The 18974-nt window shown below is 42.9% G+C and overlaps 1 protein-coding gene across 2 annotated transcripts in view; it reads right to left on the minus strand.

Annotated features, from left to right (window-relative positions):
- UTRN (utrophin) overlaps positions 1-18974 on the minus strand; it is an 846507-nt gene that overhangs the window by 446060 nt on the left and 381473 nt on the right. For both annotated transcript variants that reach the window (XM_077283030.1, XM_077283029.1), the window contains exon 53: positions 7978-8167. In XM_077283030.1, the coding sequence (XP_077139145.1) occupies positions 7978-8167 (190 nt within the window). The remainder of the gene's footprint in view (positions 1-7977; positions 8168-18974) is intronic.

Here is an 18974-nt window from a genome sequence, read left to right on the forward strand (position 1 = left end):
GCACGTCATTTTTTCCATTTATTTGTTGAATAATTATCTAAATATATGTACAGTAAACTACACATGCAAAGCACTGATTATATATATCACTGACATTTTTGTCTATTCTATTCTGACAGTTCGGGCTGTGAATTTATTGTACTTGGATGAAATGTTGATTTTCTTTTGAGATGTGTGCATAAAAATAGGATGGCAAACGCATGGTCCGTGTACTGTGCGATTTTATTGTTACACCCACTGGCTTGCATTGGCGAGTCTTGTCCGATATACGAGGCCACACGCAGTATGCTGCAAGGTTTTTTTCTCAATCCGATTCTAGCTAAAACAAACTCGCAGATGAGCACTGAATCATTGAACAACATTAGTCAGAGTACAATCTGATTTTTTTATCAGATTGCACTAGTCCGATTTGTATGCAGATGAGAATGAGCCCTAAGAGAAATATCCAACATAATAAAGAAAACCCCCAAGTAATGTATAATGAAGAATACATAAATCTCACAATACACCTATTGATTTGAAGCCATGCCTAGCTAGATGGCTAATTCACCTTAGCCTCATTTCTCTGGGCACATTTAGAAGGGGTCTGTATAGACCAGCGTTAAGTTTCCCATTCACTGAATATTAGACACGCTTTGGAAATCTGCAAAGCCAAGAAAATAGTATTGGGTAACCTCTAAGGCCTCTTTCACACTTCAGTCTTTTGGCGTCAGTCTGAAACCACCATTTTCCTCAAATAGCGGATCCGCCATTTTTTTTGGCGGATCCGCTATTTTCCCATAGACATGCATTAGCGACGGATTGTGGCAGATGGTCGTCCGTTCCATCCGCCATGCGACGGATCCATCGAAATTTGGCGGACGTTGTCTAGACATTGAAGGACATTATAACGTTTTTTGTCTGCGCCGAAATGGCGGTTCGCGACGGATCCGTCGCGTCCGCCATTCCATAGAATGGCCGCCTATGGGCGACGGATCCGTCGCGACCGTCATTTCGGCGGATCCGTCGCCCCAATCCGCTTTTTCAATTGCGCATGCTCCAAAAAGTAGATACTTTTCCCAGACAACCCCCAAGTAACTGATCCGTCAAAAAAACGGATCTGTTAGAACCGTTTTCTCAACAATTGTGACGGATCCGTCGATCCGTTACTATGTCGGAGCAGACTGACGCCAAACAACTGAAGTGTGAAAGAAGCCTAAGCCAAACTTTTAGATATATACCTATATCTAGAATTTGGAAGGAGCAATTGACAGGTATCGTTATTTTTAATGGAAATCATCAGTTCCTATGAGCAACGAGTTAAGCCAGAATTACTCAGAAAACATTCACATAGTGAATCCTTGCCAGGGAAAAGAAAACGGTGAATGCTCTCAAGTTAATAAGATTGGACAAGGGACAGCTAAGCCATCAGTACATTCAAAATTAAGGCAACATTGGCTCAGCCTAACTAAACATGACATTTGCAGCCAAAAGCCAGGGAACATCTAAGAATTACAGAATTATCTATGCTGGCTGGTGGTCAGAATACCTGGGCTTTGCATGTAATAATCACGTGTACTAAAGATTATTACAAATAGCTCTGCAGATGTATGGAGAAAATGTAGGAAACAATTTACTGCCGTCATTTAGAAATGGCAAAGGGAATCTGTCACCTGGTTTCTGCTACCCATCTGAGAGCAGCATGATGTAGGGGCAGAAACCTGATTCTAGTGATATATCACTTACTGGGCTGCTTGTTGCAGTTTTGATAAAATCACTGTTTTATCTGCTGCAGATCTACAAATTCCCTGAGCGCTAAACTCTGTATTACCCCACCCACACCACTGATTGGCAGCTTTCTGCCTACGTACAGTGGACACGGAAAACTGCCAATCAGTGATGGGGACGTGATTACACAGAATTCATGAATTTGGAAGCCTTCATGGTAGTGGGTTTACTAGTCATCTAGTAATAATCCCTTGCTGATAAAACTGAGATTTTATCAAAACTACACTAAGCAGTCCAGTAAGTGAAACATAGCTGGAATCAGGGTCTCCATCTCTACATTATGCAGCTCTCAGATGAAATGGCAAAAATCTTGTGACAAACTACCGTTAAAGGTCCTTTTCAAAAAATAATATTTTATATGACTAAATAACATTGCAGTAATACCAGAAAAAGTGAGATCCTGACTGAGCTGTAATGTCCAGGACGCCCATGGTCATAATGTACACTTCTGAATATGATGTATGAGATGCCCGTCTTAATAAATTAGCCCCGTAAACTTTTGTATAATATAGGAAAGGTTTAGGAAATTCTTTATGCCAGTTTTTGGTGTACAAAAGATAATTAATTCACCCCTTTCAGTGTTAAGATTATTAGCTGCGCAACTAAAGCGCCTTAGATAAAGTGGAAAATTTCAACTGAAATAGCCCTGTCATCACACACAATAAAGTCATTCTAGTACTTTCTGAGCCATTACACAATCATAACAATACCGCCTTCAGATCTTAATGCAAAAGTCACCAAGCGTGAAAATTAAAAAATGTTACTTTTGTATCGCTAAATTAGCCCTTATTCTCTATTTACCCTATTGATTGGATAAAATTAGGATAAAATTGGATGACTGGACCACAGATGATGGTAGTAAAAAGTAACTTCTGGGTATTCAGTCTCATGGGTACATACCAGCCCATCAGCAGGGGGTCTTACCATATCCACAGGCCAACTAAGGACTGACATCAGCAGGACTCAACAATATACTGAACAGTTGTCCTACTATCTGTGTTCTGTATGTAACACCTTCTCATGCACAGCACCGGGGAATCACTGGTGCTCTAAAAATAAAAATAATAATAATAGTACAAATGCTATGACGAACCCTAAGGCTACGTTCCCACAATGAGTATTTGGTAGAGTTTTTATGTTGCAGATTTTCCGCATTTTTCGGACTATAAGACACACTTTTTTCTTCCAAAAATGAGGAGGAAAATGGGGTGTCCGTTTTATAGTCCAGATGTACCTGCTCTGGCTGTGGTGGGGAGGTGGGGGAGCGGCAGAGCTGCGGGTCACAAGAGGCAGGAGCCAGTGGCTTGGGCTTCCACCCGTGCCTGCTGCTAAAGAGAAATTAATATTCACTGTATTCCACGCCGATGGGTGTGCAGGACCGTGAATATTGATTTCTCTTTAATAGCATCCTGGTATGCATGGTGCCATCCTTATCCTGGTATGCAGGGCCCTCGTCTCCCTCCTGGTGGCATAGCGCCATCCTTATCCTGGTTTGATTGGCCCCATCCCCACCCTAGTATGCAGGCCCTCATCAGAAAAACATTAAAAAAAAAAAAAAACACAAGCCATTACACTTACCTTCCTGTGCTCCCTCGCAGCGTCTTGTTCCGGTGCCAGCAGTTGCTTTATGCTTGGAAGCAGCGCATGGCAGGGACGTCAAGCACTGCTTACAAGCCTAGGACAATTGCCAGAATACTCACTACTCCCCACAATGGGACTATGTGCCTGGATGGCAGTGAGTATTCATTGCTCTTTAATAGCGAGCACAGTGTCAGATAGAGGCTTGCTGCAGCTGCCGGGCTTTCAAGTGTCCCCGCTACTAAAGGGAATGAATATTCACTGCTCTCCACTCCCATAGGCATAGAATGCAGTGAATATTCATTCACTTTAGAAGCAGGGACATTTGAACGCCTGGCACCTGCAGGAAGCCTGTAGCTGATACTGTGCTCGCTAATAAAGAGCAATGAATACTCACTGCCGTCCACGCACATAGACCTGGAGTGGGGAGCAGTGAGTAGTCTGGCACCTGTCCTCGGCTTCTAAGCAGTGCATGATGTCCATGTCATGCGCTGCTTGCAAGCATAAAGCAGCTGCTGGCACCAGAACAAGATGTTGCGAGGGAGCGCAGGAAGGTAAGTAAAATGTTTTTGGGTTTTTTAATGTATTTTTGATGGGGGCCCTGCATACCAGGATGGGGATGGGGGACGATATATGCTAGGATAAGGGATATTAAGTACAGAATTTACCACATTTTTTGCTTCAATTTTTTTTCTAATTTCCTCCTCTAAAACCTAGGTGCGTCTTATGGTCCGGTGCATCTTGTAGTCAGAAAAATTCCCTAAATTTGTGGACTTGCATTTTACTGCGTTTTTTACATGCATTTTTATTTTTTTTTTTTTTTTTCAGGTGCGGTTGTTGTCCCCTTTTGGTGTGGCACTGCTTTGTTTTGGATACTTCATGTTATTTAGCCTTAATAAAGCGTTAATAATAAAGTCATGTAACCTACAAGCGTTTCTTGTGCCTTTCCGCTGTGGAAACACACTAAAAACTTATATGCAATATTTTATATGCAGATTTTCCTCATCTCATTCAAGTCTGGGTAACATCTGAAGATAAAACGCATATTTACTGCAAGAGGAATTTACATATTTCAGATTTAAAAAAAGCTCCGCATGTCAGTTTACACAGCATAAAAAAGCACTACAGGTCAGTTTACACAGCATAAAAAAAAGCACTACAGGTCAGTTTACATAGAGTAAAAAAAGCACTATAGATCAATAGGTCAGTTTAAACAGCATAAAAAAGCACTATAGGTCAGTTTACACAGAGTAAAAAAAGCACTACAGGTCAGTTTACATAGAGTAAAAAAGCACTATAGATCAATAGGTCAGGTTAAATAGCATAAAAAACACTACAGGTCAGTTTACACAGAGTAAAAAAGCGCTACAGGTCAGTTTACACAGCGTAAAAAAAGCACTATAGGTCAGTTTACACAGCGCAAAAAAAAGCACAACAGGTCAGTTTACACCGAGTAAAAAAAAGCACTGGAGGTCAGTTTACACAGAGTATAAAAGCACTATAGGTCAGTTTACACAGAGTAAAAAAAGCACTATAGGTCAGTTTACACAGCGTAAAAAAAAAAGCACGACAGGTCAGTTTAGGCCGGTTTCACACGTCAGTGATTCCGGTACGTGAGGTGACAGTTTCCTCACGTACCGGAGACACTGACACACGTAGACCCATAAAAATCAATGCATCTGTTCAGATGTCATTGATTTTTTGCGGACCGTGTCTCAGTGTGCCAAACACGGAGACATGTCAGTGTTCGTGGGAGCGCACGTTTTACACGGACCCAATAGAGTCAATGGGTCCGCGTAAAACACGGACCTCACACGGACATTCTCCGTCTGGGGTCCGTGTGCGTGCAGGAGAAAATATGAAGAATAGTGTTAAAAATAAAGATTTAGGTGTCCGCCGCCCCCCCACCCCCTGTGCGCCCCCCCGCTGGTCAGAAAATACTTACCCGCTCCCTCGCTGCTTCCTGGTCTGGCCGCGCCTCCTACTGTATGCGGTCACGTGGGGCCGATCATTTACAATCATGAATAGTCGGCTCCGCCCCTATGGGAGGTGGAGCCACATATTCATGACTGTAAATGATCGGCCCCACGTGACTGCATGCAGGAGAAGCCGCGGCCAGACCAGGAAGCAGCGAGGGAGCGGGTAAGTATTTTCTGACCAGCGGGGGGGCGCACAGGGGGTGGGGGGGCGGCGGACACATGGATCTTTATTTTAAACACTATTCTTCATATTTTCTCTGCAGCAAACGCTGCTGCAGGGAAGATATGAATCGCAGCTTCAGCACCATGCAGAGTGGGTACCACACGCTCCGTGTGGTACCCACTCGCCATACGGGCGGCACACGTGTGCCGCACGTATGGCCTCCGTGAGTTCCCAGGCACACGGACACGGATAACTCCGGTACCGATTTATTCCGGTACCGGAATTATCTGGACGTGTGGGACAGCCCTTACATAGAGTATAAAAGCACTATAGGTTAGTTTACACAGAGTAAAAAAAGAACTACAGGTTACTTTACACAGGGTAAAAAAAGCACTATAGGTCAGTTTACACATGGTAAAAAAAAACGTTACAGGTCAATTTACACAGCGTAAAAAAAGCAGAGTAGGCAGGAGATTTCTATAAATCCCATCCACTTTGCTGGAACTGTAAGACGCTGCGTTTTTGAAAACATGCAGCAGCAAATACTAAGCGCGGGAACTTAACCTTATTCGCCAACCTCTCCTTAAGCCAGGACCCATGCATACTGCCACCTGGGTGTTGCATGGCTGTGTAGTATACATCGGGTAATTTTATACTAGAATATACATAGTAATTACTCTATATTTAGCTCCCAGGTAAAATGCTGAAGATACAAATTAGTCACTGCAGCCTACCATCAAGGGTATCGCACTCCACTTGACCATGAGACATTAGGTAATTAACATCTCTTTAATGTCAAGATTCATTAGCAATGATGCAGTTTACCTCCCAGATTTCAATCATTAGCTGTCAATGTGAGGACATGCTTACACTGATTCCACATACTCATCAAATGTGACAAAATAACACTGGTCATCTCTATACGGATCTCACAAGTCTCTACGTATGGGAAATAAAGAAGTGAAGTGTGAATAATATTCAGTGATTTTGACTATTACTTTCAAGGAAAATGACATATTTCAACATAAATCCTAGTAAAAGGGATTGTCCACCTTTGTGGTTGATTTTTTTCTTACTTAAATACATGTAATTGGGGCTAAAAATCATGAATTGAAAACTTCACATGAGAAATCTGCTTTTCTATTGGAGGAGAGCGATGCACAGGTTTGGTCACTGCTCCTCCACTAGCAGCCATTGTATGGACTGGAGACCGGGATAAGAACCTGTTATATCTCTATAATAGTAACTGCCACAAGATCATGTTCCCAACACACCTGATAAAATATAGAGAATATGGCAGACCCCGATAACGAATTCTACAACCAGCAATAGACAGTGTAACAGCAGAAATAGAAGGAAAAAGGTGCAAAAATGTTAATTAAACCCAAATGCATAAATGATTTTTAGCTCCAATTGAATGCATTTAAGTAAGAAAAAATAATGTCCCCAAAGGTGGACAACCCCTTTAATGACTGCACACACAATGTAGTTGGAAAACCACACATAAAAATCAGGGTGGCAATTTTACGTTTTCTTTTTAGAAACTTATGAATAAATATACAAATGGGTGTGCCAAGAAAGGAAGAGCATTGTCTCTACAGTGGGTAATATTGTCCAATCAGCACTGACTGGGCAGGGCACTCCCCTGAATGGTAACACCCAGTTGTCAATTTATTTATAAATATTCAGGAGCCACAACAGTACACACAGTTATGAGAAAAGATGCTCTAGAAATGTGATTTCATGGAATAAAAAAGCATTTACAGGAACAGATAAGTCAGGCGACATGACAAGTCCACTTTAATGGAAATGGTTATATATTTTCACATGAGGCCCTGACTATCACAAAACTGATATGTTGTATGTAGGTAGGGATGATGCTAATTCCTCAGCAATGTTTAAGATTGGACATTACAACAGATTTTTTTTAAAAAAAATGTAGTTCAACATAAGGCAATGAATTCTGACCCATTGATTGAACACAAACTAACTATTAACACCCCATCAATGGAAAACAGGGAGCACTTCTGCTACAAATAGAAGTGCTTGCAGAAAGATATTGATCAATGTTTTGCCACCTACAACATCATCTTCACAAGGTAAGAGAAAATGTTTTATTCCTATTATCATTGATAGCCTTTGCTTAATATTTTGGTCCACAAGGTTTGTTCTGCAGAAAATAAATGTAATATTTTCTGACATATATTGATTCCTCACCTTGAGGTAATAAACAGAAGACATAATGAAAGAAACCTACTTTCCACAGCAGAAACTCATTGGAATTTAGCATTATTATTATTATTAGAGTATTACAGGTTGCAAATTAAATTATATAGTTTTAGAAGGAAAAAAACTGCTCAGCAGACGAATATCTCTAAGGTTTCCACTTTAGATCCACACAACATTTAAACGTTTCCAAATGAAATATAAAAGCTTAAAAACATCTCATTCCGAGAAGAGAATGGCCTTCACCTCCCATAGTGGCCTTACCTGTAGCTGCATCTTGAGCTGTCGTAAGCGACTGACATCCTGCTGGACCCCCTCACGTTGTGATGCATCCATGAGGACATTCACGGTGGTCTCAGCTTCCTGGATCCACTTCATGAAGTTCTCATGGTCCTTGACCAAGACCTGGAAATTCTTTAGCTCCTTCTCAAGCGTGCTTTGCCTTTCGCCAACCCTAACAAATAGGCGACATACATCAAAGATTTAATTAAGTTATACAAAATTATATATAGTTACATAAGTTATGAGAATGGGAAGAAAACATATCCACAAATACGATAAAAAGTTTATCTCTATTTTTCTTTTTTTACTTTAATCGGAAAGCAAAATTCAGAAAGGCGACAAAGAACAAAGATGTGATTTGTTGTGTTGGACAGTAAAACTATTTACATATGGTATATTTATTTTTAATATATATATATTTATGTCTAATTTTCATTAAAAAAAATAATAAAAATATAAAGCAGCTAACAGTGTCTTATTTGCAATACTGCTCTTTAGGCCTTATTCACATGTCAGTGTTTTTCACAGACGAGAAAAACTAATTGGGTTTCATCAATGATTTTTGTCAGTTTCATCAGAATTTTATTAAAGTTTGGACCGAGTTTCATCTGTTTTATGATACGTAAAAAGAAGAAAAGTTTTTCTACCCTCTCCTATCTGTCAGTCCGTGAAAGTCAGACCAAACTCGGATGACATCACAACGCCATAGACTTACAATGCAGATTTTGATCCAACATTCGGATCAAAATCGGACATCTCTCCACAATTTTGCCTAAAAAAATGCGACCATGTTAATGACACCATACACTAATATAGGTATGAGTACTATCTGTGAAAAACACGTTTAGCACATGTACACAAACAAAGGACGTCTGAATGAGCCCTTTTTCATGAATTCCACATTCCAAATTCCAAAGGCAAGTGATGTTTCAACTCCCAAACAGACTGCACCTTTCACCATGCTAAAAAGAATATAGTGCAAGATAAGAAAAATAGCGGTAATGCACAGAAAAGGGAGAGGTAACTTAGGTTACTTATTGGTGAAGAAGAAAAATATATAATCGTAATTTACATATAGGTAACTATATGGAGGCCCGATGCTATCTCTTCAGGAGGGCAGTAATGTCACGATGGGGGCAGGCTTTGCAGCGTTGAGAATCTCTCCCCCCATGTGCTCACCCACCTATCCATTCTCTCATTCCCCATGTGCTGACTTCTCCCGTCTGTGCTCTCTTCTTTGACCTGTCTACCCCATGTGCTATCCCCCCTTGTCTGCTGTCTCTCTCCTTTCTGTGCTGCGCTCTCCCTTCATGTGCTGTTTAAGCTGTCTCCCCCCTGTGCTTTGTCTCTCTCACGCCTGTGCACTTTCTCTCTGACATTACAGCAGGAGATCACAGAGGATACATTTTGTGAGGTAAAATATTGTTTAAAAACAGTCAGTGAAATATTTTACCTCACAAAATGAATCCTCTGTGGTCCCCTGCTGTAATGTCAGTATTGTCTTTTGCTTCCTCCCCTGCCAAGGAGATGTGGTATGCTTCATACACGGTCAGACACAGACAATTTTTAAAATTTACTTTTGTTCGAGGGAAAACCGCTTTAATGTGACCGGCTTCCTCTGCCTGTAGACAAGTCGCACATCTGCCGCCGAGATCAGCCAAATGATTCACTGAGTCTGTGCAGAATTCACACAGGCACAGTAAATCAGACCACCGCCATCTTTGTGCAGACAGATAGTGGCGGTCACATTAAGGGTATGTGCACACGATGCAGATTCAGTGCAGAATTGGTGCAGATCTGCAGCAGATTTTTCTGCAGCAGAAACGCTGCAGAACTGCACTGTGATTTACAGTACAATGTAAATCAATGTGAAAAATAAAAAGCTGTGTACATGGTGCAGAAAAATCTGCGCAGAAACGCTGCAGATTTCAAAGAAGTGCATGTCACTTCTTTTGTGCAGTTCTGCAGCATTTCTGCACCCCTCCATTATAGAAATAAAATCTGCACAAAAAACGCACTAAAAACGCATGAAAAACGCAGCTGCGGATTCTGACAGGAGATGCAGATTTTATGCAGAAAATTCTGCACCTCTTTTCTTACGTGTGCACATAGCCTAAAACTGCGCATGCGCTCCTCCTGTACAAAGATGGCGGCGGTCAGTGAATCATTCGGCTGATCCCGGTGGCGGCGTGTTGGCGACGATGTTCCACTGGTGGTACTGCAAAAGAGGCTGCATACGGCGCATACAGTGTGTGTGTGTGTGTGTGTGTGTGGTGCGTACATAGTGTGTGTGTGTGTGGTGCATACGGCGTACACAGAGTGCGTGTGTGTGTGTGTGTGTGTGTGTGTGTGTGTGTGTGTGTGTGTGTGAAGCAAGAGGCTGGTACCACCAGCAGTTTCCATATTGAGACACCCATCACTTGGGTATCCCGATATGGCGGTCGGTGAACTTCCGTCGCTTGTAATTCTGGGATCTGAACAGGATGTGAAGACATTACAAGGTAAGTATATATTAACATTTAGAATCATTCATGGTAGGACAGAAGAATGAGCTGACTCCATTCAATACGTCTAGTTAATGAGTACTGTATGTGTTTATAACAATCTGTATCATTTATGGATCAAGAAAACGTTATGATAATTTCAGCTTGTAATGCCATGCCTGACCATTTGGTGCGCTGTAAAGGACAACAAGAGGTAACAAGAGTGTCAAATAGTAGAAGCAACAGTTTTCATGCACATATTTTGCACCACATGTGAAAATCTCTAGGACAAAAGTGGTGGTCAATCAAATAACTAAAAATAATAAAGCCACAATTGGGCTGCAATGATAATTTGTGTAAAATTGTACAATTACAAGAAGACCACTACTTATTAGATGAATGGCAAACCATTCGGTGTAAGAGTAAAACAAAGATCCTAAAACTATGGAATCCAAGATATAAAAATAATAAAACTTAAAATAAATCTATAAAAAATCTAAAAAATTTGAAAATCTCTATAGGAAGACACAACAGTTACCTTTTCTCATTAAAATTGAATTAAGGTGGTAATGTTGCTTTAGGTTATGGGCGAGTGTCCCCCCGGCTCGTTTATTCAGAGAGACATCACTTTAACAATTCTCAAACCTTTACTAGCTGAACCTTTTGTAATAAATAAAAGATATTTCTCTACATCCAGCAGATTTCCTGTCCGGTGAAGCAGCCGAAGGACAATGAACTCTGTGTCTACGTGGTACAGAATAGGTTATAATACAGGGAAATAGCTTGTATTCAGTTCCACATGAGGTATGAGGCTTAATCATTGTGTTATCAGTTAAAAAAAAAGATTTAGAAAAAATCTGTGACTTGTACAATTAAACTAGAAAGGAAGTAAAAGCAGCAGAATGTAATTAAGAACAAAACAAAGTGTACTCGCTACAAGAAATTCAGCTACATAGGTCCAATAAATGGTTGAATAAAGGAACACATGTAGATAACTTGGACTGCTTCCCACCCCGTTCCCATGGTACCACAAGGGAAATGAGGCATTTCACACTCCCTATTAAAATCAATGGGCTGTAGGTATAATGTAGGTGGAGGGGCTCTTTATAGCCATTCCGCCTTGTATACAGGGGGCTGCCCTAAATAAAGAATTCCCTAGTAAGATACTTTGAACATAAAACCCGTTGAAGGCATCACTAAATGTGAAGGCAAAGAATATGACATGGTTAAATACAATTATTCAGTACTCCATAACTTATTCTAAACTGCACAACTCTTTAGGCTGCCGTCACACTAGCAGTATTTGGTCAGTATTTTACATCAGTATTTGCAAGCCAAAACCAGGAGTGGGTGATAAATGCAGAAGTGGTGCATATGTTTCTATTATACTTTTCCTCTAAGGCAATGTGCACACGTTCAGGATTTTTCACGTTTTTTCGCTATAAAAACGTGATAAAAACGCGAAAAAAACACTAACATATGCCTCCTATTATTTACAGGGTATTCCACATTTTTTGTGCAAATGTTGCATTTTTTTCCGCGAAAAAATCGCATCGCGGAAAAAAAAGCAACATGTTCATTAAAAATGCGGAATTGCGGGGATTCCGCACACCTAGGAGTGCATTGATCTGCTTACTTTCCGCCCGGGGCAGTGCACACCATGCGGGAAGTAAGCAGATTATGTGCGGTTGGTACCCAGGGTGGAGGAGAGGAGACTCTCCTCCTCGGACTGGGCACCATATAATTGGTCAAAAAATAAGAATTAAAATAAAAAATAGTCATATACTCACCCTCTGATGGCCCCCGAAGTGTTCCCGCCTCTCCGGTGCATGCTTTCTCTTCCGTTCCTATAGATGCCGGTGTGGTTCAGGACCTGTGATGACGTCGCTGTCTTGTGATTGGTCGCGTGACCGCTCATGTGACTCACGCGACCAATCACAAGCCGCGACGCAATCGAAGGTCCTGAACCACACCGGCATCTATAGGAACGGACGCCGCTGAGATCGGCTGTCTGCAGAGGGTGAGTATAACCATTTTTTTTATTATTTTTAAACATTCTATCTTTTACTATAGATGCTGCATAAGCAGCATCTATAGTAAAAAGTTGGTCACACTTGTCAAACAGTATGTTTGACAAGTGTGACCAACTTGTCAGTCAGTTTTCTAAGCGATGATACAGATCGCTTGGAAAACTTTAGCATTCTGCAAGCTAATTACGCTTGCAGAATGCTAAAAAAACAGCGAAAAAAACGGCAAAAAAACGCAAAAAAAAAAAAAAATGCGGATTTCTTGCAGAAAATTTCCGGTTTTCTTCAGGACATTTCTGCAAGAAATCCGGACGTGTGCACATACCCTAATTGTTCCACTCCTGGTTTTGGCTTACAAATACTGAGGTAAAATACTGACCAAATACTGCTAGTGTGACGGCAGCCTGACTTACGCCTTGTTCGGCCCGATGAGACCCCAGTAGGAAAAGCTTGAAAAGTCCTGGTTCAATACATGATCCCAGCCTCAAGTCATACCTAACATAACATATTCTGCAAAGCTGGAGAACGTTCAGATTTTCAGAGAAAAGTAAGCAAACTTAAGCTGCATGCTAACATTTTTGAGTAAATATGTGGATTGATCAACTATTTTTTCTTGTGAACAAAGATTTCTCAGGAAGTGCTTAACACCAAGAACCTCATGTTCCAGACATTATACTTATAAATGTAAAGGCATATATATACATATACAGTGCGTATATATATATATATATATATATATATATATATATATATATATATATATATATATATATATATATATATATATATATATATATACATACAGTGTATGTATATATATATATATATATATATATATATATATATATATATATATATATATATATATATATATATATATACACACATACACACACATATATATATACATTATTATTATTTATTTATATAGCACCATTAATTCCATGGTCCTGTACATGAGAATGGGTTGCATCACAATACAAATTACATATATATATATATATATATATATATATATATATATATATATATATATATATATATATATATACATATACATACACACACATACATAAATATAGAGGGTTTTTCCCACTAAGTACATTTTATTTAATAGATATTGAATAAAAATCAGTTCCGCAATTAAATGTGTTAAAAAAAATTTCCTGTCTCGAAACATTCTTATACTTGTGCCCCTCTTATGTTCTGTGTGATTGCGGGACCATGGTCAGATATACCACTTCTCCTGGGTAGGGGGGGAAGCAAAAGAGAGTATACAGACAGGACAGCAGGGGATCGCAGCTGATTCTTTCTATAAGGTAAGACAAGTAGAGATGGGCAAACCCGAACAGAAATGTTCGGCGTTCGTACCCAGGGGCGCCGCTATCATGAAGCAAGTTGAGCCCTTTGCTTCAGGCGGCAGTCCTCACTGAAAGACAGGGGGCGGCAGAGTGGCAGTCAGAACACGTGGTGCCGACTCTTCATAATCCCTGACATTTGCTGAGTGTTACTAGAGCGGTGCGTGCGCCCCTGCTCACAACCCACAACCTATTGGCTGCTCTGTGCGCACAGGACCTGTGATGAGGTCACAGGAGGGGAGGAGTCAGGGGGTCACATGATCGGGACCTCCATGGATTGCAGGACTCTGCTGTGCTGGTTGCCATGGTAAGCTACCTTATGTGTGGGGTCAGGAGGGGTTTACAGTGTGGATGTAGCAGAGCCGTGTGTGTACAAGGTGTACGGAGCGGAGCTGAATGTGTACAAGGTGTACGGAGCGGAGCCGTGTGTGTATGAGGTGAGCGGAGCCGTGTGTGTATTAGGTGAGCGGAGCCGTGTGTATGAGGTGAGCGGAGCTGCATGTGGATGAAGTGTACGGAGCAGAGCCGGGTGTGTATGAGGTGTACGGAGCAGAGCCGGGTGTGTATTAGGTGTACGGAGCAGAGCTGCATGTGGATGAGGTGCACGGAGCAGAGCCGCATGTGTATGAGGTGTACAGAGCGGAGCCGTTTGTGTATGAGGTGTACGGACCGGAGCCATGTGTGTATGAGGTGTACGGAGCGGAGCCATGTGTGTATGAGGTGTACGGAGCGGAGCCATGTGTGTATGATGTGAGCGGAGCAGTGTGTGTATGACGTGTACTGGGCGGAGCCATGTGTGTATGAGGTATACGGAGCGGAGCCGTGTGTGTATGAGGTGTACGGAGCGGAGCCGTGTGTGAATTAGGTGTACGGAGCAGAGCCGGGTGTGTATGAGGTGTACGGAGCGGAGCTGCATATGAGGTGCACGGAGCGGAGCTGCGTGTATATGAGGTGTTCGGAGCGGAGCTGCGTATGAGGTGTACGGAGCGGAACCGCGTGTGTACGGAGTGGAACTGCGTGTGTACGAGGTGTACAGAGCAGAGCCGCGTCTGTACGAGGTGTACGGAGCGGAGCCGCATGTGTACGAGGTGTACGGAGCGGAGCCGGGTGTGTATTAGGTGTACGGAGCGGAGCTGCATGTGTATGAGATGTACGGAGCAGAGCCAGGTGTGTATGAGGTGTATGGAGCGGAGCCATGTGTGTATGATGTGAGCGGAGCAGTGTGTGTATGACGTGTACTGGGCGGAGCCATGTGTGTATGAGGTATACGGAGCGGAGCCGTGTGTGTATGAGGTGTACGGAGCGGAGCCGTGTGTGAATTAGGTGTACGGAGCAGAGCCGGGTGTGTATGAGGTGTACGGAGCGGAGCTGCATATGAGGTGCACGGAGCGGAGCTGCGTGTATATGAGGTGTTCGGAGCGGAGCTGCGTATGAGGTGTACGGAGCGGAACCGCATGTGTACGGAGTGGAACCGCGTGTGTACGAGGTGTACAGAGCACAGCCGCGTGTGTACGAGGTGTACGGAGCGGAGCCGCATGTGTACGAGGTGTACGGAGCGGAGCCGGGTGTGTATTAGGTGTACGGAGCGGAGCTGCATGTGTATGAGATGTACGGAGCAGAGCCAGGTGTGTATGAGGTGTATGGAGCGGAGCCGTGTGTGCAAGGTGTACGGAGCACAGCCACGTGTGTAGGAGTAACTATGTGTGGCCATCACACGGTACGCAGTATCATGTGCGGCCATTATACAGTATTGAGCACTGTGTGTGGCCATTATACAGTATGGAGCATCATGTGGGGCCATTATTCAGTATGGAGCATCATGTGGGGCCATTATACAGTATGGAGCATCATGTGTGGCCATCATACAGTATGGAGCATCATGTGTGGCCATTATACAGTATGGAGCATCATGTGTGGCCATTATACTGTATGGAGAAATATATGGGGCTCATTATTCTGTATGGAGCACTGTGGTGCTGTATAGAGGACTATACCATCTGATTTATGACCTATTGTAGAATGTACAATAGTTATCACTAATGTAATATATGGGGGGACTGTATATGAGATGGGAGCCCTATAGGGGGGCTGTACTGTATATGTGTTTGGGGGGGCGCCGTTTTGAAGTTCGCCTCAGGCAGCAGTGTGTCTAGGTTCACCCCTGTTCGTACCGGACAGTCATTGTTGTGGCCTGAATGCCAAACACAAACTTTCTGCTGAAGTCTGATGCAGTGTTTGTGAGGAGAGGGAGAGAGAGAGAGGAAAGAGGAGACAGAGAGAGACAATATTTTTCTTTTCTTAGCAATTTGGGTATATATTATTTTCAACAGGGTTCAGGTTCTGGCGGAAGTTCGGGTACTGTCCTGGTACCGAATCTAAACTTTTTAGATACCAAAACCGGAACTTCCACCGGTCCACCCACCCCTGAAGACAAGCAGTGGAATGTTTTTTTCTTTACAGAAACCAGCAGCTGCGATTCTGTCCTGTCTGTATTCTCTTTTCCTTCCTTCCCTGCCCAGGAGCTGTGGTATGATCAGACCATGTTCCTGTACAGTCAGACACAGACATTACACAGTACACAGCAGGAGCACATACTGTATATAAGATTATCTCAGCACAGGAACATTTTTTTAACAAATCAAATTGTGAAACATATTTATTCCAAGATCTATTGATTAAACTGTACTTTGTTTGTGGGAAAACCCCTTGGTAGTTAGAAGGGGTTGTCTAGTTGTGGACAACCCCCTTTAATCCATTTGGCATGGACGCAATGAGTTGTATCTTGACCAGGGGAATATTGGCTCACTCCTCATGCAAAATCACGGAAATGATTCCACACGAAATAGGTTTTCATAATTGATCTTACTAAGGGTACTGTCACACTCTGCAACTTTCCAACGATCACGACCAGCGATACGACCTGGCCGTAATCGTTGGAAAGTCGTTGTGTGGTCGCTGGAGAGCTGTCACACAGACCGCTCTCCAGCGACCAACGATGCCGAGGTCCCGGGTAACCAGGGTAAACATCGGGTTACTAAGCGCAGGGCCGCGCTTAGTAACCCGATGTTTACCCTGGTTACCAGCGTAAAAGTAAAAAAAAAAAAACGTACATACTCACATTCCGGTGTCCCTCAGGTCCCTAGCCGTCTGCTTCCCGCTCTGACTGAGTGCCGCCGTAAAGTGAAAGCAGATCACAGCGGTGACGTCACCGCTGTGATCTGCTCTTACTTTCCGGCCGGCAGTCAGTCAGAGCGGGAAGCAGACGGCTAGGGACCTGAGGGACACCGGAATGTGAGTATGTACTGTTTGTTTTTTTTACTTTTACGCTGGTAACCACGGTAAACATCGGGTTACTAAGCGCGGCCCTGCGCTTAGTAACCCAATGTTTACCCTGGTTACAAGCGAACACATCGCTGGATCGCTGTCACACACAACGTTCCAGCGATGAAATAAAGTTCCAAATGATCTGCTATGACGTACGATTCTCAGTGGGGTCCCTGATCGCAGTAGCGTGTCAGACACTGCGATATCGTATGGATATCGCTGGAACGTCACGGATCGTACCGTCGTAGCGACCAAAGTGCCACTGTGTGACAGTACCCTTAAAGGGAATCTGTCACCCCAAAAATCGTATATGAGAGAAGGCCACCGGCATCAGGGGCTTATCTACAGCATTCTGTAATGCTGTAGATAAGCCCCAATGTATCCTGAAAGGTAAGAAAAACAGGTTATATTATACTCACCCAGAGGGGTCCCGCTGCGGTCCTGGTCCGACGGGCGTTGCGGTCCGGGTCAGGCGCCTCCTATCTTTATACGATGATTTCCTCTTCTTGTCGTGGCTCCTGCGCAGGCGTACTTTGTCTGTCCTGTTGAGGGCAGAGCAAAGTACTGCAGTGCGCGGGCGCTGGGCCTCTCTGACCTTTCCCTGCACCTGCGCACTGCAGTACTTTGCTCTGCCCTCAACAGGGCAGACAAAGTATGCCTGCGCCGGAGCCGGGGCAGGAAGACAAGAAGAGGACGACACTGCATGAAGATAGGAGGCCCCGCACCTGGACCGCTACGCCCATCGGACCAGACCGCAGCGGAACCGCCCCTGGGTGAGTATAACATAACCTGCTTTTCTTACCTTTCAGGTTACATAGGGGGCTTATCTATAGCATTACAGAATGCTGTAGATAAGCCCCTGATGCTGGTGGCCTTATCTCATATACGATTTTTGGGGTGACCGATTCCCTTTAATACTAGAGAATGTAATACAATGTTTAACTCACATCATGTTACAGAAAAGCACGCTTATTTCCTGCAAGCAATTCCTCCCACGCAATGCAACAATCATATGTTCCTTTATGTCCAGATTTATATTTAATTAATTATCTGACTAAAGACTGAAGTCATTCAAGCCACTCAAAATAAAAAAAATGGTATTCTAGATTTGTTATGAGTATTGAATCATTCCTCAAAGCTTTCCACACAAAGGCCAAGTATTCTGTCCCCAACGTCCTTCATTCAACCTCTACCATTTCTTCTACGCAGCTGACCTACCTTAATGTACAGCAATGTAAAGGTTTTCAGTCTTGCAGGAGCCTACTGAGACAATACATTTTCGATGACAGATTGCGTTAGCTTGGAGCCATGCCCCATCCAATGCTTCAGTCATGTCACCAGAACATTTTCTTTTTACGACACAATGTCTTCCCCAGGTTAGCAATGAACTAGCAAAAAGCTCGGAGTAACTATTCTGTGCATGGCAGTTAATAAATGACAACCGCTTATAGGGACATTAAATAATCCCCCCAGGTAAAAAGCTCATTTTGTGACACATGATTATACAGTCTCCATTAATGGCCGCTGCGGAAATATAGCAATATAGGTGGACAAGTTAACAGCTCTCCACACACACAGGAGGGTCCCTAATGGGGGCTGGGGGGACATGGATAATGGTTGTCAAAGTTAAAACAGATCCCTTAAAGGTAACGTTATTTACCTGTTAGCTAATCAGCTGCTTGACAATGCTCATGCTGGTGCTAAGGGTACTGTCACACAGTGGCACTTTGGTCGCTACGACGGTACGATCCGTGACGTTCCAGCGATATCCATACGATATCGCAGTG

The sequence above is a fragment of the Ranitomeya variabilis genome, chromosome 2, assembly GCF_051348905.1.
Source record: "Ranitomeya variabilis isolate aRanVar5 chromosome 2, aRanVar5.hap1, whole genome shotgun sequence".
Lineage (NCBI taxonomy): Eukaryota > Metazoa > Chordata > Amphibia > Anura > Dendrobatidae > Ranitomeya > Ranitomeya variabilis.